Genomic DNA, 20,994 nt, shown 5'->3' with positions numbered 1-20,994 from the left:
CTTTGTTGGGAGTTTTTTTTTACTCCATTCTTGATTCATACTGCCTGTAATGTGTTATCAGACATACCTGAAGAATATTAATGATCTTTACTGCAACGTTTGCCATTTTAAATAGATAAGTAAGATATTGTATTAAGTGATGGAGACCAGTGAACATCATGTTGGCATGAGTGCTTCTCATCAATACTATACACAGATCATAATGTCAGTGAACTATGAATTATTATCATACAGTGAAAATGAATCATTCTTTTAAGGGGGAAAAAAAATACTTCTAAGATGATTTTTCTGGCCTTCTCAAACTATCTACATGCCATGTAGCTGTTCACACAGTTTCTGAAATGCGAATGACCTCAAAATAGTTGTAGTGGGTTATATGAATAAATGGATTATTATTATTATTCATACAATAGCCTTTATCTCTTGTCTTTCGGAAAGAAAGTATGAAACGGGCCAGAACAAACTCTTGCACCCATGCACATTTGAAATGATTAATGTTGATGGTTCCGCCATAACACACAGACAGGCATCATTAATTACACTAATTAAGAAGAATTCCATTCTGCAGTGTGTGAGGTGTGGTGTAGATGAGTGTGTGTGAGAGCAGCGTGATGAATGACTCAGTAAAGACATTCAGACAATCAGCTCCTGTAAATTACCCAGCATGCATCACTTGTCAGTATGGGAATCAACCCAGTTAACAGGGAACGTTCTCTCAAAGTTCTTCCAGTAACATTAATCGAACGTTGGTTCAAACTGATCAAGATTATCAAAACATTAGCACACAAATGTTATTTATAAATCATTCACTGAATGTTTTTCTGAAACGTGTGTATGTTATTTCTTACTTATTTCCAGATGGTTTAGAGAACATTCAAAAGTAAAATTACTTGCAAAATGAGAAAACATGCCCTTAATATTTTTGCTAACATTCACATAATATATATATTTTTTTAAATGAACATAAAAAAAACGAAACGTTTTGAATGTTCTGAGAACATTTAGAACTAACTTTTTATAACTTAACGGGAACGTTAGCAAAACGTTCTTAAAACATTTCTGTTAGCTCAGGTGGACGTCAATAAAATTGACCAACAATGACCCCAAAAATGATTTGTAGCCTACATTTTTAAAAACCTAAATGACACAGAATAAACATAAAATATCAAGTCAGGCGTCATTTATTTGAAATGCTTTTCAAGCAGAACTTTTGTGAAGAAGAAGTTTGTTAGGTTCAAGCGATAAAATAGGTGTTCAAAATTTGAACAAAAGCACTGTGCATATTGCATAATTTGATATTCAAAAACCACATTTTGGAGTTTTATGTGACATAAGACGGCACAATAGAAGTAGGCTGTCAGTTCTTCCAGTTTCTTCATCCAAGCCTTCAGCTGGAATGCACATTACAACAAACTTCCTTTAGAAGGAATTTATAGTGAACGGCACAATATTGGAAAGAAAGAGGGAATGAAAAACAGATGTAGCTCTCAGTCCTTCCTTCTTATATGGTAAAGTCGGACTCTGGCTGAGGGATGGCATGTGTGTGAGAAATTACACATAAGATTTGCTTATTTAGGTTTCCATGCATGTGTCTGTTTCTGACGCTTTTACCCATGAAACCTGTGGAGGAATGAGTGTCGTTCAGACGGAGATTCCAGAGATGCCATAGAAGAAGAAAAACCTCTTTAATGAACAGAACCATTTGTTTTTCTTAGTGTGAATAACATTATAAAGAACCTTCTGTGAAATGGAAATAGTCCATGGATGTTAAAAGTTGTTAATGGAACCATCAAAGAACCTTAAGGCTATTTGTAAGAGTTTGTTATTTGACATTCTTCAATATTCTCCATATATATATTCACAAACGTTGATTGATTTTGTGTCCTTTTTCGGTTTCGGACATGATTATTTCTGAGAACTCGACCGCGTTGCTGAGGTTTACAGGCCTGTAAATGGTGAAATGCAAGTTATTGCTGTTCATACCGGGTTTATTGAGATGATAAAATGGGTTTCCAGGTGTATTTGAGCGTAAACAGCGTTAATGAACATTGACATGTTGCCAAGCGGAGTGCTGTGCTGGTCTACACTAGATAATACAGACCACACGCATACTCACACTTACTGATTTAAACACTCTTAAGCTTAGGTATTAGGATAGTTCACCCAAAAATTAAAATTCTGTCATCATTCACAAACCCTTATGTTGTTTCTTTCTTCTGCTGAACACAAAAGAAGATATTTTGAAGAATATGTTATTGGACCCCATTGACTTCCATAGTATTTTTCGCCCTTCATGCTATGAAAGTCAATGGGGTCCAATAACTGTTTGTTACATAGTGTACCTTCAAATATAGGACTTATTTAATGAAACCGGCAGGCAATAACTGTTTATTTTGGGTCCAATGTAAAGACCGTTATTAGCAACTGAGTGAATTGCATCCAAATACAGATGCATTAATAAACATTGTGATTGTGTTTTAATATTAAGAAAGATTTTGGCCTTTGTATCCGAGATGTAATTCATCAGTCTTTGTCTATGCTGCCATCTTGTGGTCGCACAAGCCTGTGCAGCTTCCCGTTTGAAATCAACTGAATTTCCCCAAAAATGTCATTTTACATATATTTATTTTGTATTACATGTACGACACCTGTGTCCATACATAAAAATGATTAAAAAATACATCTGACAAACACAAAAGCACCATACAGATTCATCAGTGCAGCTCTAAACACATTGAACAGACAGAAATGAACACGTTTACAAAAATACTCAATGCTATACGAGTTACAGTATAACTGTAAATAATGTACGAATTACACCCTGTGGTGTAAAGCTCAATCCAAATGTAACTCCTGTACGCTTGCAAAAATAATTTATTACTAGTCTAAGAACAATTCATTCACAAACATACTTTGTTTTAAACAGTACAGTACTGTGATAATTCCGCTTTGTTCCAGTGATTGCAGATCATATTCACCGGTTTATTCAAGTATGTATTTGTTTCCTTTTCATTTCAGACGTAGCACCTCAAAATTACAACCACTATTTTGTTCTTCATCCCCAAACACACTTTTCTACTTATTCATTCTTAGTGGCGAAGGCATCATGTAACAAACACATTTCTAAGGCATGTCGGCTTCTACCAATATGGCACTTTTTACAATCAGCAAAATACAAAATGTAGCAAACGTGTGGTTTTCTCTCAGAAGCCGATCCAGACTTAATTCATTTTCACATTTTTAAATACGTAGTGCTAAAAAAAACTGGATTGACGATTTTAGCTTCTGGAAACGCTATAATAAATAATAATGGTACACAAAATCATTGGTAGGATATCAAATAAACGACAAAATACTATCAGAAATGGTGTGTGTGTGTGTGTGTGTGTGTGTGGGGGGGGGGGGGGGAGAGAGAACAAATCGAGCCACAAAAGGGCGTGTAACCGAATATCACACTAAAGACCCGGAGTGGGACTTTAGCATCTGTAATAATCTGCCCTCTTATACTGATGTTAGTAAACAGGAAATGTTCATATACCAGAAGTAATTCAAGTAAAAAAATTTGCTTTGTAATGCTGTCTTTGGCACTGTAGCACCACAGAAGCCTGAAAGCCAATGACACGGATGCAGCGGCTAATTTAATTGGCTGCGGTGTGTCCGATGTCCAGCCTCCTCTGGGCGGAGCCTCTTTTGCGCGCCGCTGGTTGGCTGGTGAGAGACCCGAAAGCTCCAGGTGTCTCAAAGAAAGATTTGGACCCCAGCAACGCTTCCTTTGGTGTCAGAGGAGTCTGAAACAGCGGAAGGGAGAAGGTCACAAACACTATAATGTATTGTTTGAAATACTTAGCATTTTCATACTATAACAGTATTGATGCACCGGAAAGATCTTTTTTTTTTTAACCCAAACTAAATTTAAAGTTTTCATTTAGTTTATTTAACAACCAATCACATTTATGTAATCATCAAAACTTAAAATGCATGTACGCCAGTATTAATATCAACTTTTAAATGCTATAATTGTTTCTTGTTGAAACGTACATTATATATTAAAGAGATACTTCACCGATTAGCATTAAGCTTTGTATCAGTTGAAACCCGGTAGTATTTTCGAGTGACCGTGCTTCCCTCCCTCATGTCCCCCTGAGACGAGAGATTTCTGTATTGTGTGTCTGGAAAAAAACCTCAGATGACGCAAAAATCGTCATTTAGCTCATCAGAGGCTCTTTTTGTCCAGAGGCGAGAGACTCCAGCCAGTAGGAGGAGCTCATCCCGCATGTGTTCAACCCGCCCATAGGGGGATCTCACCATAAAACGCCTCTTTTCAGTTTCGAGTCGACTAGTAGCCTAGCTGTATCATTTCTTCCGACACTGCCCTCTGTAACCGGGAGGCGTGGCTTGGGAGTGACTTTATCCCAAGTCCCGAGCGTGGCTTGGGAGTGAAATTATTTTAGAAGTTGGTGCCTTCTAGACCGAGAAAAGCCAGAAAATGTATTTTTGGCTCATGTGGATGAAAGACTACAACTCCCAGAATGCACTTGCTTCGCTGCCCTACAGCGTATAGGGCAGCGAAGCAAGTGCATTCTGGGAGTTGTAGTCTTTCATCCACATGAGCCAAAAATACATTTTCTGGCTTTTCTCAGTCTAGAAGGCACCAACTTCTAAAATAATTTCACATTTCTACTACATAAATGACCCAATTTAAATACATTCATCTTTCCAGCGGTGAAATATCTCTTTAAGACAACAGGTTAAGTAAAAAGTAATAAGTAATACAGTCCATGTATTAAGCAAAATGCTCCTCTCTAGTTATTTTTTTTATAGCTAACTAACAAACTATGGCTAATAATGCTAATGGCTTTCCTGAGGTAAATGTAATGGCATTGTGACATTGCTTATAAGCTGTTCATTCAAGTTTATTTCACGCTCTAACTAGCCGTAAAGAGGAGAGATGATGGGTTCACGTGCCGCTCGAACTGAGGCGCTAAAGCGATCTGTCATCGCACATTAAAGAGCGTCAAACATTTGAATTTCGTGATCAAATTGACTGAAGTTGAAAGCTTAGACTTTGTCTCATATGAAAAGTAACAACGCGTTTTGTTCACTTTTTGTTATAAAGTTTCGGTGCATCACTACAAACTGTGTGCAGTACACTGACCTGTATTTGTGCCGGCTGAGGGCTCTCTTGTACTCGTGGTCCCTGTGGTGAGAATGTGGCCACTGGTATTCTGTGCCCATGATGCTCAGGGGTGTTCAGTGTTTCAGCCACATTAAATGCCCCTCCTGCCATCACAAACTGGGCTGGTGACAACATGGTGGGCATGCTGAAACTCAAACCGCTGCTGGCAACCCCATCGGCACTGGAGGTGGGCATCGTACCTGTTATGAGTGGTGACGGCACCAGAAAATATGGCATAGCTACAGCTGGCACACCGCCTTGTGTATGTCCTGCTGGCATGAGGAAGTTCAAACCGTTCAGACCTACAGAAAAAAAATGTTAGAATGAGCGTGCAATCTGAGAGTTTGACATTCACTGGTGGTCGTAGACACTCGGGTTTTCCCGTACCTGCTGTGTTTGGGACATAGAGGTAATGAGAGGACATGAGGGCATCTTTGGGACTGGACGTTCGGGCGTCTTCCTCATTCACTGGCCCAAACGAGGCCTCGTCCCACGGGGAACCTTCTCGAGAGCAGACCGGAGACCTTCTGGCACTGGAGCGCGAACTCTCAGTCTCACCCTACGAGACAATCACACATGTAAGAGTTCAGAATTACAATAGTGCTGTTGCCACTATTTTATAAAAGAAATACGCCACTCAAGGCTGTGTATTAGAGTGATTTCACCATGGTAAAAGATGTACCTGTATGTAGATGCATATATAATCAGATAAAATATGCGCTGATGTTAATTTTATTGCAAACAGCCTAATTATTCAAATTTTACATAATTTATTATTTTCTTGTATTAATGTTTTTATTATTATTTTCTTTAATTGTTCTTGTTTTTTGTCCAGTTTTTTTAACATGAGCTACATTTTGTGCATGAAATTTGCTTTCCAAAAAATAAGGTATTACTAAATTAAAGTATTTAACAAAAAAAATGACACATTTAAAAAAAAAATTATATGTTTTTTAATATTAAAATGTTCAGTTATTTTGTTAAATACTTCAAAGCTTTAATTGCTTTCATTTTTGCCCTTTTTTTTGGGTAAAAATAACCCACAGAACGTTTTAATACGGTACAATATGTATATCAGGGTTAACTTCAAATTCAAGGACCTTTCAAGCACTTTCCAGGTCCAATATCCTCAAATTCAAGGACTTAATGTGGGGACACAGTTCAAGTGAGAGCAAGGTTACATCGTGTTACTTTATAAGATACATTGTAACAGTTTTCATGTGTCAAACACAACTATGCAAAAAAGCCTTTTTTTTCCCCGTTAGTCTCGGCAACGTACAACACAAAGTACCTCACGCGGGAAACACTTAACGTAACGTATAAATGCGCGTAACTAGCGTAAATCAAGCAAGCTAGTGTGCATAGGCCACGAAGTGTTGGCGAAATAACACATTAGCGGACCTGAGGGAATAATATGGATATATATATATTGCACAAATTAAATTCAAGCACTTTCAATGACCTGTATGTATGTATGTTTATTTTCAAAAACTTTCCAGGGCCTTGATTTTTTCCCCTTCAGATTCACAAACTTTCAAGGATTTCAAGGACCCGTGGGAATACCAGATGCATGTCGATGTGGATGAATACATGTATGTAAAGTTTTAATCAGGCTCATAACACTCACCGTTTCACTTTCTATGGACACAGAGCGTTTGCTTCGTTTAGCTGCCTGATCATCATCTTCCTCTTCCTCCTGTCTCTCCCTCTTCTTTGGATTTCCCTCCCTGTGGCCCGAGACGGGTGACCTCTGGTTGATGCCCTCTGGGACGTGTCCGCTGTACACCATGAACAGGGGTGTTTGTGGCAGACCGGACAGGTACGCTAACTGGTGAGGAGCGAACTGGGCTGAAAAGGGCAGTGACGCAAACGGGACGTCAGCCTGAAGAGGCACTGCTAGTCCCACAGCGCTTCCTGAACAGGCCTGAACACTGCAAATACACACAACACACCAGTTACTGATCACTGTTGGCATTGTTAACTAAAACTAACAATCATTTTTTTCAATTTAAGCTGAAATATTACTTCATATTTGATTTTAACAATTTCATTTAAACATTTTTCATTTATCAAATTAAATTAAGAAACAAATACAAATGAGAAAAGCACATAACATAATTAATAAAAAGAAGATGAAAATCATAAATATTATAATAATATATATATAATACTATACTAACACTGTGCACAATGGTTCATGCATCAGCTCTAGGGTTCGAACCTACAACCTTTCAGTGCCAGGCTCAGATCTTTACCCAGTGCACCACAGAGTTTGAAAATGACTAAAGTTTGAAATCTAATACAAATTCTGTACAGGTGGACTGAACTCACCTGTCTCCAAACTGCAGTTGACACACTGCAGCGCTGTTCACACTCTTCCTGGAGTAATCCACCGGCTCGTCTGATAACACAACCATGAAAAACATCGCATTCAATTTCAGTTAAATCAAATGTAAGTGGCACACTAACATCATGGTTGTATATAACGTTGTATATAACAAATATTGTTGTTGGCTTATGCTTTTCCCGCTCTCGCTATGGATAAAAGTGTCCGCTAAAAGCATGTAAAATGCTAGTGTTCTGCTCAGTTCTCACCTGTAGAATGTCTTTGAGGTGTGCTGGGGGCGGAGCTTATCCGTCTTTGATTGACAGGAGGGGCTGGAATGACCTGAAAGGAGGAGTGACGTGTCATCTTCTCCCGTCGTTCGCCGGTGCCCGTGACGGAGGCACTGATCTGAGCTTCTGAGACCCTCAAATCATCTGAATCTTAAATGAATAAAAGAAAAATAAATCACAAAATAATCATACCGAAGAGACTATTTTCCAGTGTTTGAACAGGAACGTACCACTGCTGCTGTGAAAATCGGCAGGTCCGATCCATTTGAAGATGGGTTTACGGCTCTTCTCTTCCCTCACGTGAAGTTTCTTGATCAGATTCAGGCTGGTCAGGACATTAGCGATATCATACAAGCGTCGTACCTTAGCTGAACAAACACGAACGAATGGCAAATAGAGGTTGTGAGCTACACTTAAATCAATAAAAATACAAAATATGAGAGCTCAAAATGATTGAGTGACGTCTTACTTTTATACTTGCTGTGGCTGGACTCATCCTGACCCTCCTCGATCAAAATCTTAGCAGCTGTATCGAGGGTAACGGTCTGTGTTTTGGACACCAGGAACAGCATGACAAACTTCTGGCTCATGATGCGAAGCGATTTATCCTTCCGTCTGCTGGAAGCCGCTGTATGAGAGAGATAAACCATGCTTACAACACTGTAAAACATGTGAAAGTTGTGGTTTCAGGAATGGAAGCACCGCTCTTTAAAATAAAGGCCTTCAGAGAACCACACAGCAACTTAAAGCTACACTGTGTAGGATTTTCTCCCATCTAGCGCTGAAATTGTTTATGACTACCAATTGAATATTACTTTCTAGCCCCTCCCACTCCGAGGGCGTTTCAACTCCTACGGTGGCCGTATTATTTCAAATCTGCCGGCAGTCACGAGTAATCTCCCCGTCGCCGTCACGGTGCCATTGAGAGTCAAAACGCGAAAGGCGAAGCTTGAATTTCCAGGTATGTTCCTCTTTGGCTAATGTATTTTCAAGATGGAGGCGCAACATGGCTGCCGCCACTCGAGCGACTCGCTCGTATGTATTCTAAATGGCAGATTCTACGCTTACGAGAATACTTGATTAGTTGGTATAAGTAATTACACATTAATGAGCACATATCATTTTGAAAGAACAAAGTGTTTTTTGCTAAGAATCAACTTAAAAAATTACACAGTGTAGCTTTAAGAAACAGTGAAAATGGTTCTTGATAACAAGAGGAATTTGGCAAAATGATGCCCCTTCAGTTTTAGCAACTGTGGATGAATGAATACATTTGATCTGACTGGCAGGAGAAAATCAGAGATAGTGGAGATGAGGAATGGCATCAATGGCTGGCCGAGTGACTCCTGCCCTCATGACGGGACCGTAATAAGCTTTTGTTAGGAAGCAAAGCTGTTGCTTAGCGACAGCGGCCTCATGGGAAAAGAAGCCAGTGAACACAATGACCACATTAGAGGTTCCAGACGAGGACAGCAGGACGTGAAACAGATTCATTTCTTTATCAAGTCATCAAACTCAAAGATATCCATTTAAAAGCCTGAATGTAATGCACACCGCCCCTCAATGTGAAATGAAACATGCAATTGTGAAGATTCAATTTGCATGTCAAGTAAACATATATTGATTTAAAGATGTTTAGATATTTGTATTGGGACAAAAATACTGAGGAAGATATTCTTTTTGTTTTTGCAATGTATGCAACATTTAATGCAATGACTTTATTCATTTAAGACATTTTTAAAGGATTAGTTCACCCCAAAAAGGAAAATTTCCTAATAATTTACTCACCCCAATGCCATCCAAGATATCCATGTCTTTCTTTCCTCAGTGGGAGAGAAATTATGTTTTTTGAGGAAAACATTTCTGGATTTTTCTTCTAACAATGGACTTCATTGGTTACCATCGTTTTTAAGTCCAAATCAATGCAGTTTCAAAAGTCTTTGAAGTGTTGAAACAGGCTGTACGCGATCACAGCTGAAGAAGAGGTTGTTATCTAGCGAAACGATAGGTCATTTAAAAAATATATATATATAATTTATAGACTTTTTACCTTCAATAGTTTGGATTGAGCTGATCAACAAACGGACAGGGAACTACGCCATCACGTTGAAAGGTCACGCCGGCGCCGGCAATACTATTTGAACTACTATTCATATTCATCAGAATGTTATTCATATACTATTCATATTCATATTCACTGAATACTATTACTATATATATAATAGCAAACAATACTATTTGAACTATCCTCCTACGTACGGTCGCACTGTAAATAGTGGGGCGGTACTTCTGCCGGCGCCGGCGTGACCTTTCAACGTGATGACGTAGCTCCCTGTCCGTTTGTTGATCAGCTCAATCCTAACTATTGAAGGTAAAAAGTCTATAAATTATTTAAAAAAAATTCAAATTACCTATCGTTTCGCTAGATAACAACCTCTTCTTCAGCTGTGATCGCGTACAGCCCGTTTAAACACTTCAAAGACTTTTGAAACTGCATTGATTTGGACTTAAAGGAGAACTCCGGTCAATTTTAACATTGAGCTCATTTTTTTGTACATTTGGAGTGCTGTCAATACAGAGAACAACGACAAAAATCGGTGTTGCCTACACCGTGTTATCCTATTTTTAAAATTTGCACCCTATTGACTTCAATGGGGCAAGTAGTAAGCCTGCTTTTTAGCCTCTTAACATCCTTTAAGTGTCATTACAAGTGCACAGAAAATGTGAGTGATTCCTTCCGAGTGAACACGGGTGGATCTGACTGCAGTAGATGTTAGAGATATTAATAAAAATGAAGTTAATTCAGCCAGCGCTCATACCTTTGTTTACATCTTGTTTTCGGTGGAAGGCCATAGTAATCGATTGTCGAGTTCAAAAAAATCCTCTGTGTGTTCAACATCTGATTCGGATGAACTATCCATCAGATCTGATATTCTCAGAACACCACACAGCACCGTCATCGGCTGGGCTGACAGTCTGAGTCTCCACTGTTGCTTAGTTACCTATGATCACGCGCGTGAACTCGACAATCGATTACTATGGCCTTCCACCGAAAACAGGATGTAAACAAAGGTATGAGCGCTGGCTGAATTAACTTCATTTTTATTAATATCTCTAACATCTACTGCAGTCAGATCCACCCGTGTTCACTCGGAAGGAATCACTCACATTTTCTGTGCACTTGTAATGACACTTAAAGGATGTTAAGAGGCTAAAAAGCAGGCTTACTACTTGCCCCATTGAAGTCAATAGGGTGCAAATTTTAAAAATAGAATAACTCGGTGTAGGCAACACCGATTTTTGTCGTTGTTCTCTGTATTGACAGCACTCCAAATGTACAAAAAAATTAGCTCAATGTTAAAATTGACCGGAGTTCTCCTTTAAAAACAATGGTAACCAATGAAGTCCATTGTTAGAGGAAAAATCCAGAAATGTTTTCCTCAAAAAACATAATTTCTCTCCCACTGAGGAAAGAAAGACATGGATATCTTGGATGGCATTGGGGTGAGTAAATTATTAGGAAATTTTCATTTTGGGGTGAACTAATCCTTTAAGGCCTTAATTTGTGAATTAAGACTTTATAAGACCCGCAGAAACCCCGTTTTTTAAACAACGGACAAACCGTGTCGATTTAAAATGTCAGAAATAACTAAATATTTATATATTGAAATTATTATTACAATTATAATATAATAATTTCTACATTAGTAAAACATTTAGGGCACAAAATAAAAATATTACTGTATATTCTAAAACCATATCTGCTTAAGTTCCGCTATATATGAAGTATTTTATTACTGAATTGAATGTAGTTGCGTCAAGCTAGGGGTCAACAGTGATGTGATTTAATCAGGTCACCCCTACGAGAGTTTAGCAGACAGAAACATGTCTAAACCTGCAGCTTCATCTTCCTCTCTGAATAATTAGCTTCCCTCCTCCGCCTGTCTGTGAGAGCTTGGCACATTTATAACAAAGAGTCCCTGAGCTGGGATGGGATTACCTGTGATCAGCACAAACACCTGGTAACCAGAGTTGTGAAGCCGGAGACGCTGTTAACGGGTGGCCGATTAAAAACCCGTCATTATGGTTAAACAAATAGGGAATGACATCAACCGAGCAAGTGCAATGAATCATTCAAATGACGGTATGCATCATGCAACTAGTCAGACGTTACCTTTTTTTGTGTGCATACTCTTCATAAATGCAAACCAAATGCTGCTTTTAGAGGAATATGTGTGTGTGTGTGTGTCATACCGTGTGTGTTTTGCATGTGATGGGCGGCATACGGGCTGCTTCCTTCTCTCTGGTCCATCTGCAGATGGTAGCCCTGCTCTCGTCCCGCCTGATGGAGTTCCTGCAGGGTCTGTGGTAGCCTCGAGCGCCCGTGCCACACGTACAGGTTCTTAGCCATTCTGCTCACCAGCATCAGAGACTCCAGCACATTCACGATGTCGTAGATGCGTCGCCTCTCAACACCTGAGACGGTTTAGATCTCGGTGTCAGTCACTACATGTTATGGTAACACTTTACATTTAGCTCACATGAACTAACAAATGAACAATCCATTTCAAAATTCAATACTTTCCAAACCTCTCTGTAGATACACCATATTTAAGATAAATGGTTCATATAGCATTGCATTTGGTATATAGTACGGTGATCTGTAAATATTCGTATTTTCTCAGGTTTTTTCATTGGTTTCTTACATGATGAGAAGAAAACTAAAATGTTTTATAACCTGCATACATTCACCTCTGACACACGTGTTTGATACTGTAATCGTGGTTTGATGTTGAATGAACATCAAACACCAAAGTACAGTTTGATGATCATTTGCTCTTTTATCTGTTGCTGGTTTGAGTGGCACACGCATTAGTGAAGTTCAAAAGAGACTCGCTTATGGTAAAAGACAAAGAGATTTGCGTAATGAAAATGTGCGCCTTGAATTTATTCAAATATGTTCAAGGATCACTAAACTTTAGCTATGAAAACACTTGTATGATAAATTGGATAAATGGGGTCAATAGTCTGGAAAACACAAATATATTTCCATACCTGGAAATAAAATTCCATACTTTTCCAAACTGCGTAGGAACCCTGATATACTTCTCCAGCATCTTATTTAATGTTAATTTCAACATTCACTAATGCATTATTAAAATCAAAAGTTGCATTGGTTAACATTAGCTAATGCACTGCGAACTAACTTCAAGACTTATACATTTACTAACATTAACAAAGATTATAAATGCTTTAAAAAAAGTTCATGTTGGGTAATGCATTTAACCATGCATATTATACAGAAATGATGGGGTTGATTAGGCTATTTTCTCTTACCCAAGCGAGAGGCCACCTCATCCAGAGAGATGCTCTCTGAGGTTTCAGGGTAGTCAGGGTATAAGGCCAGAAATTTCTGACACAAAAGGCCCAAACTCTTCTGTTTGCGACTCGGTCTCCTCTCCGAATCGTCTAAAGCTTCATACTGAAATCAAGAGAGAATACAGCGGATAAAACTACAACTTCTGAACATATTTACGACTCCTTGTTTGTTAAGTCGTGTCTTGCTAGACGAATAAATGTACATTACACTACACTGATTTTCGTACCTGACACGAGTCATCGAGTTCTTCCTCATCCTCCTCCTCCTCCACAGCTTTCTCTTCATTTTCAATGGGTCTAAAGAGGGTTTTCTTCATCTCTCTGTCGCGGATATCTGGGCTGGCGGCACTGATCAGCATTTTCAGGTTGGCCGTCGGGGTCCAGGGGTCCGGGTGGGCCCTCTCAGTGTGTTTAATAGGGGTTATATGGGTGATATCTGGGCTGGAAACTCTCCTATGTCCGCTCACAGCTGCCGTCACAGACTCACACTTCAGCGGGGTCGTTTTCCTTCGGTCCGTGCAGATGTTCTCCTGAAATCAGGGTATTAGTTCAACATCTCATGAGGAAGTAGATGCATTACCATACAATTCAAACACATTCATTTCATCTTACTTTATGGTCATTCATGTTGACAGGATCATCTGAGCTTGTCTTATTCACTAGTGTCCTCACACTATGCAAATCCTTTAAAGTTAAACACTTCATCTCCATCTAAAAAAGAAAATTGAATCAGTTATAATCAGCACATTTAGACCAATAGTGAACCAGCTCGTTACTGAGTTATTGATATGAATGTTACTATATTACATATACTTCGCTCATATACTTACATTACATTATTAGTATATAACACCAACAATCTGTAAAGCATTAATTTTATGTTTGTTAACTTATTAATTCATGATAGTTAAGTGTTGCCAAAAGTGATTTGTCCAAATTCTACTAATAAGTAAAATTACATTATCAGTTTATTACATATTATATTACTTATTACACTACTACTGCATTAAATAAGGAACATATGAGTAAAAAAATACATATTAGCTACATGTTATACTACTACTGCATTAAATAAGGAAAATATGAGTAAAAAAAGTGATATTATATTACATATTATACTACTACTACATTAAATAAGAAACATATGTGTAAAAAAGTTATATTATATTACATATTATAGTACTACTGCATTAAATAAGAAACACAGGAGTAAAAAAAGTGATCTGGATCTGATGATGGTGGAAAGATTTTGGCGCAAATATCTTCAGTTGCCTGGTAACGAAACCAGATTCTCAAGGAAATAACATTAATTAAACGTTAGAAATCATTTATATTTACATTATTGTCACAATATTGTATATATTTTGTTTTACATTAAACTGTAGAAGATCAGCAGCATAATATATAAATCCTCCCATATAAATCCTCTCTTTTTCTTCTTATTTGAATACTGAAATGTCTGTCAGTAAAAAATCAGATTTGAGTTTAAGGAAATTAATTTAATTAATATTTATATATCACGTAACTTGAGTCAGATAGAAGATTTAACTCTATATTCTTACCTTAAACTCCGTCCTTGGGATAAAAAAAATCCTAAAAACGTAAATAAATCCTGCGCAAATATGATCCTTCTTGTTCCTTCTTATCTGAACATAATTTTCTCTCTAAATCAGAAGATCTGAGCAAGTAATCTTCTTATTTCAGTCGCACTGCTGGTCAGGCGACTGTGAATCACCCGCTAAAGCTTGTTTTCTGGCGCTCTGAAGAGCTGCACCCTCTCTCAGCCAATCACGAAAGCGATGTGTAAAAATACCGACGGTGATTGGCTGAACGAGGAGGAAATTCCTCAGAGCGACCATTGCAGCCAATCAGAGAGTCGCACTGACCAAGCATGTGGGGGGTTTGTTGGCGGGGCAGTGCGCGCGCTCTTATTGATGTGCTGCGGTTAACAGACGCGCCTGAAGTTTTCAAGGCTCAGCTGTATCTCAGCAGGGACATAATTAATCGTCACACATCATTAATTGCCATTATATAAATGCCAAACGTCCCATGACAGCTTTAAATGACAAGCTCAGGCAAGAATAAAGGTGAGTTATACAGGTGGGGTTTTGGCGCGACTCAGGGTTTTCTCGCGGGAAAGTGTGTAATATGAGAGGACACCCCACACCCACTAACTACCCCCACACATAAGGGTGTAATCTACCTAATAATAGCCTTAAGATGTAAATAAATTATGTATCTGGCCGTCTAAGCAACTAAATGTACCGGTATGAACAGAATACATTTAATAGTTGTCGACAGAAAACTAAGGAATCTGGAAAAACAGATCAATACCATATATTATTAATTCATATATAATGCTGCACGCGTCTTTGACTGGTAATGTAACGTTACATTATAACAATTTCTAATGCATTCAGTGTTTTATAGGTTTCAGGTTCATGTTTTTTTCCCCTCACATATTTCAGTGGTTTTCAACTTTTTTTTTTAATTTTGTGTAAGGTATTTACACTGACTGCTTTTGTGAGAGCTGACTGAGGAACAACAAGATGCAGGGTAAGGCTCCATATAAGATAATATTAATCTCCATTAAAATCTATATAAGATGTTAATTATCTTCAAATTGCTTTATGCAAAACCAATAAGTCTTGGGTTTGTTTATCAAGTCATCAAACTCGAAGATATCCATTTAAAAGTTCTAACACTTGGCCACTGAGCAAACGAATAAATAGTAAATAAATATACTGACTTGAGCCATTTGAGTGAAGTAAATGAACAATTATATTTAGTCATTATACAAAAAATATAATCTAAATAGAATGACTGATGATTTGGTGATCATATTGTTCTGGCAAATATTTGGGGCTTTTATTTCATCATCGACTGATAACGAAACCAGAAAATGTCAGATCTTTTTTCTTAATATGTACACTTTAAAAATTATGACAATTTAATTTGAAGCATGCAAATTTATATACCGGTGCTTTATTGTGAAATACATTTTTTAAACAACAGGCAAACAATGTAGATTTAAAATGTCAGAAATAACAAATATTTAAAATATTGTAATTATATTTATATATTAGTAAAACTTTTTGCATTACTAAGGTACAAGATGCAGGGTAAGGCTCCATATAAGATAATATCAGCTCCATTCAAATCTAAATAAGAAATTGCTTATTTGTTTTACATAAAGTCTCGGGTTTGTTTGGGTGCATGTTACATTACATCATCTTCACTGTCCTTTATATGTCCAGTTTAGTTATTTATATGAGGCCACTACACACATAATTTGTTTAATGTTTCAGTGAGCAGTTAGTCAAGTGGATGAATCGCATTTGCATGATTATGCAAAACTGGTGACGAAGAGAAGTTGTCGAATTCATGTTTTTAGAGCAGCACACTTGCAAGCCCACAGACAGCGCTTATTAAACACCAGAATCTGGGATTGTGCCATGTAGGTCAAATAAAACAGTGTGGAAAGAGTGTAAGCTGGAGACAGACATGAGGAGGATTGCATGTCTCTTAAGATGAGCTGAAGAGTCAGATCAATATTAAGAGGCAGGCCTACAGTTATACAGCTAACAGACTAATGTGATCACTCTCAAGCTGTTACTTAAAGGGTTAGTTCACCCAAACATGAAAATTCTGTCAGTAATTACTCACCCTCATGTTGTTCCAAACCCGTAAGACTTTCGTTCATCTTCACAACACAAAGCAAGATATTTTTGATTAAATCTGAGAGCTGTCTCACTCCTTCATAGGCTGCTAGGTAATCGATATCTGACATCCCAGAAAAGTTATTAAAGACAATGTTTAAAATAGTCCAAGTGACTACAGTGGCTCATCCTTAAGTGTATCAAGCGACGAGAATACTTTTTGTGCAAAAAAAACTATTCATTTCTTCTGTGTGGGGCTCTGAGTGAGTTCACGTAGTGTAACAGCGCAGCGCGTCTGTGTTGTACGTCAGCATGTAGGCTCACTATTGGCCAGCATCACACACATGACCAGCGTCGGCCAATAGTGAGCCTCCGTTCTTACGTTATTACACTCGTGAACTCACTCAGAGGGACACAGAAGACAATGAATAGTTGAATAAAGTTGTTATTTTAGTTTTTTTTTTGCACACAAAAAGTATTCTCGTTGCTTGATAAATTTAAGGTTGAGCCACTCAAAGTTGCCACTGTAGTCACTTGGACTATTTTAAACACTGTCTTTACAAACTTTCTGGGCCGGCAAGTTTTAATTACAGAAAAGCCTATGGAGGAGTGATCCAGCTCTCAGATTTAATCAAAAATATCTCAATTTGTGTTTCGAAGATGAACGAAAGTCTTACGGGGTTGAAACCACATGAGGGCGAGTAATTACTGACAGAATTTTAATTTTTGGGTGAACTAACTCTTTAACATGTGCCCCTGACTTCCATTGTTATTTAAAAACTATGTGATACATTCATGTCCTTCTTTAAAGAAGCATTGCCATTTTCATTTTTCCGTTTGGAGAAGTTATAAATCAAACAGATTCAAACCTGAATGAGGCGCCTGTAAAGACATTCTTTATTCAACATTTACATAATGTGTTTAGTAATTCGTTTCTTTCCCTCTGTTGCACCCAGCAAAACAAATATTATTTATGAATATATGTAGATTTGTTAAAAAGGTAGGGATTCTTATTAAAGCCAGTAGTAGTAACCAAACTACCCATTTAACACACAATTTTTAAACATTGTGTGTGTGAGCAAAACAAACAAATTTACACATCCGATTTGAACAAAACAAACGAAAATGATGATGATGATAATAAAGACTTCTTTTGGTGAAGACGAGTGTATTGTTATGATTAATTGTCTACATTTTTCTGACGAGACAGGGCTCTGTTTGCAGGTCCTATGATGCGCTTGTGGCCTTCTGCAGCAGCTGGAGCATGATGGGATACACTGGTGCAAACTCCTTCCCTTGCCTGGCTCGGACAGACTGCACATACGCCTCCAACGCCCCCCTGCAACAAAGGAAAGTCACACTTTTTAATTTCTTACTTTCGCTGTTTACACAAAAGCTGCTGTATTTCCTCCAGAGCACCAGTAGAGGACGCTGATGATGCACTGAGAAATGATTTCCTCTGGCCGGTTGCATAAACTGCTTAGACTTGTCTTACAAGTTAGTCATCTAATTTTTTCTTCAAAACCGGTCTGGTATATTAGTCTAATTTGAATCAGATAAGTAAGACTAATTACAATTACAAAACAAATATTAATATTTATGTCTTAACATAGTGGCTATGTTTATGCAACTGGGCCCTTGTCTGAAGTACTGAATTTTATAGTTCCCACACCTGGTTTTTCTATGAGTTTTCTATGATTAGGGATTATTTAAAAAATCACTTTGCACTCACAAAATGCAATTTCTAGCCAATGAAATATTTTAGAGCTGAGCATAACTAGAAACATGTATATTAACTTAAGAAATGTCCATGATTTTTTTTTATAGGTCTGGAAATATCAGGGAATTTTAAAGGTCTGGGAAAAAAAAGTCATTGAAATTTAAAAAAATATTTTTTTAAGTCATGGAAAAGGCATTTTCATAGTGAATATAAATATTTTTAGTAGGATATATGAATTGCATTAACTTTATTAGAAAGAAATGGCTCTTTCTAATTGCAATCTCTATAAAATAATAGATAAAAACATTACATTTCGATTATTAAAATTCCCTGCTATTTCCAGGTTTTCTGTGATTGTGAGAACCCTGACATTTCTAGTTCGTTTTTAAATGACATTACTGAAATATGAATGTTTCATAAAGGGTCAAAGATGAGAAAACGAAACACCAAGCTAAATCAAACGAGTGTTAGTATTCTTCCAGAGAATGTCATCGGGAAGGTTTATTGTGAAAGCGGTGGAATTGGATCTTACCTAATAAGGGTGAGACGATCCTTCTCTGATGGGTGGTCATCCAACCACTGAGAGTAGCGAGAGATCGACCACTCCGCTCTCTGTTTCGAAGGGAAAGCTGTATTAGTGGAACATAAGAGCTCTACAAATCCACCCATGCTAAAGCTATTTTTAGAGAACCCTCATTTTATAAAACGGCCCAAAATATCTTCATCCTTTCCAGTCCGAGCACTCAAATATGAAATGTGTCATTTAGCAGAAGCTTTTATCTAAAGCTGCTTACAGTAGGTCAATCACAGGGACAGTTGCGATGGGGCAACTTGAGGTGAATTGGCCCGCTCAAGGGCATCGTAAACAGGATTTGACTTCAAAAACTTGCTAACACCCCGAACCTAAAACCTTAATCCTTGAGGATCTATAACCAAGAGGTTTCCATCCCTCTGCATTAGTGTGTGTGCGTACCTGATGTGGTGATTTGAGTTCAGCCGGGGCACGATTGAACAGAAAATGTAATATGGTGCTGTATGGAATCAAATCTCCCAGCGCTTGACTGCTAGTGATGTGCTCAGTCGTCTGGAACAACAGTGGCCTGAAACAGAGAGACAAATATATTCATATTCACTGCAAATCTCAAGCCGGGTGTAATTTAGAGCCTGAAATGAATGCTGGAGATTTGAAAGGTAGGTTATGAAAAAATGCCCAATAAAATTCACCAAATGTTTGTGACATGCTAAAGTGGAGCTCAAATGATGTCCTCCAGTGGGTTCGTAACGGATATCTTACTCACCGCTGACAAGATGAGAATGATATTTCAGAATCAGAAAAAAACATCCCAGGTTCAGTGAAGTCTGGGATTCATTTTTGTGCTTGACTACAATATAATGAGATCGTAAAGTGAAACGTATTATTTTATAAGTATTATTTTTAAATTACTTTGATTGCAGTGCTTTTTTTTCCCCGAATGGAAAACAATGCAAGACTACATGCTTTTTTAAAAATTCGTTTTATCGTTCACCAGCTGGAAAGCGTTCATCCGATCAATTAGGTAATAAAAGCACACCTCTTCTCAACAGCTTGTGCAATGCTTGAATACAATATAATGAGATTATAAAGCAATCTTATTATATTATGAGTTTTATCTATTTTCATTTTAATTTGACCACTTCTGGAACAGGTGTAATGGTTAGTTTCTAGAACCATCTTTGCAATGATGAATACAATTCCATTCATCAATCATTCAATCCTTATAATGTGATTTTAACGTTATAAATGAATTTCTATGCTATAATATACATACTATCCTCCAATCAGAGTAGGGAATTTAAAGATATGGGGGGAAAATATTACACACATTATTTAGCAATATGACACAAGCAAGAGTGCTGTTTTTCCAAATATCAGCACGATTGCAAATGTGATCGATTTCATTCAACAGTTCAATAAAGTTAACATTGAATGACAATTTAGACACAACATTGTCAATATTGATGCTTTTGCTCCATTTCTATCTCTGATTCAATGCGCTCTTCATAAAAACAGTTACTTGATTCGTTTCTGAATGAATCAGCCGTTTTGAATGACTCGTTTGAATGAATGATTCAGTGACTAGGGCTGTCGTGATAACCACAATATTGTAATACCACAATACTTAGAAACCAACAGCAGAGGAATGCAAGAAAACACGTTTTCTTTTTCTTTTTTTCATAAGGCTATGCACTTCTTGTTTTACACTTCATGCATATGTAATGAATGCAGCCTCATGTCTCGCACTCAGAGTTTAAAAGGATTTCAACACCTTGTTTCATTAATGAATGAATCAGTGTTTTTGAATGTATTAGTTCAATGAATGGTTTAATGACTCACTCAAAGACTGATAGCCTGTCTAGAATACTTTATGTATATCCCAGCCACTGCACTGGCCATTATTATTATT

General features: G+C 37.6%; 2 protein-coding genes across 2 annotated transcripts in view; both read right to left on the bottom strand.

The window, feature by feature from the left end:
- Positions 1-2,606: 2,606 nt before the first annotated feature.
- Positions 2,607-15,979, bottom strand: e2f7 (E2F transcription factor 7). Its single transcript, XM_084407293.1, has 13 exons — positions 14,734-15,979; positions 13,784-13,882; positions 13,399-13,701; positions 13,130-13,274; positions 12,047-12,268; positions 8,262-8,420; positions 8,023-8,160; positions 7,772-7,942; positions 7,508-7,577; positions 6,804-7,107; positions 5,564-5,735; positions 5,156-5,478; positions 2,607-3,788 (listed from the first exon to the last, which is right to left on the bottom strand). The coding sequence occupies exons 2-13, from the start codon at positions 13,880-13,882 to the stop codon at positions 3,639-3,641; spliced, it is 2,256 nt and encodes a 751-aa protein (XP_084263419.1). The 5' UTR covers positions 14,734-15,979; the 3' UTR covers positions 2,607-3,638.
- Positions 15,980-17,704: 1,725 nt separating this feature from the next.
- Positions 17,705-20,994, bottom strand: part of cog5 (component of oligomeric golgi complex 5) — a 78,214-nt gene continuing 74,924 nt past the window's right edge. Inside the window, exons 20-22 of the mRNA XM_084407292.1 lie at positions 19,524-19,650; positions 19,083-19,162; positions 17,705-18,169 (exon numbers count right to left, since the gene is read on the bottom strand). Coding sequence (XP_084263418.1) covers positions 18,058-18,169; positions 19,083-19,162; positions 19,524-19,650 — 319 coding nt within the window. The 3' untranslated portion in view covers positions 17,705-18,057. The remainder of the gene's footprint in view (positions 18,170-19,082; positions 19,163-19,523; positions 19,651-20,994) is intronic.

The sequence above is a fragment of the Rutilus rutilus genome (genome assembly GCF_951802725.1).
Source record: "Rutilus rutilus genome assembly, chromosome: 4".
Classification (NCBI taxonomy): domain Eukaryota; kingdom Metazoa; phylum Chordata; class Actinopteri; order Cypriniformes; family Leuciscidae; genus Rutilus; species Rutilus rutilus.
Note: the sequence above shows the minus strand (reverse complement) of the source record. Positions and strands in the feature narration are given on the sequence as shown.

What these genes read in the sequence shown, in the direction of transcription:
- e2f7 (XM_084407293.1), bottom strand. Translation starts at nt 13,882, where the DNA reads ATGGAGATGAAGTGTTTAACTTTAAAGGATTTGCATAGTGTGAGGACA. An exon ending in TCAACATGAATGACCATAAA is followed by an intron (nt 13,702 to 13,783) that starts GTAAGATGAAAT and finishes CCCTGATTTCAG; the next exon opens with GAGAACATCTGCACGGACCG. An exon ending in CTCAGCCGGCACAAATACAG is followed by an intron (nt 3,789 to 5,155) that starts GTCAGTGTACTG and finishes CCGCTGTTTCAG; the next exon opens with ACTCCTCTGACACCAAAGGA.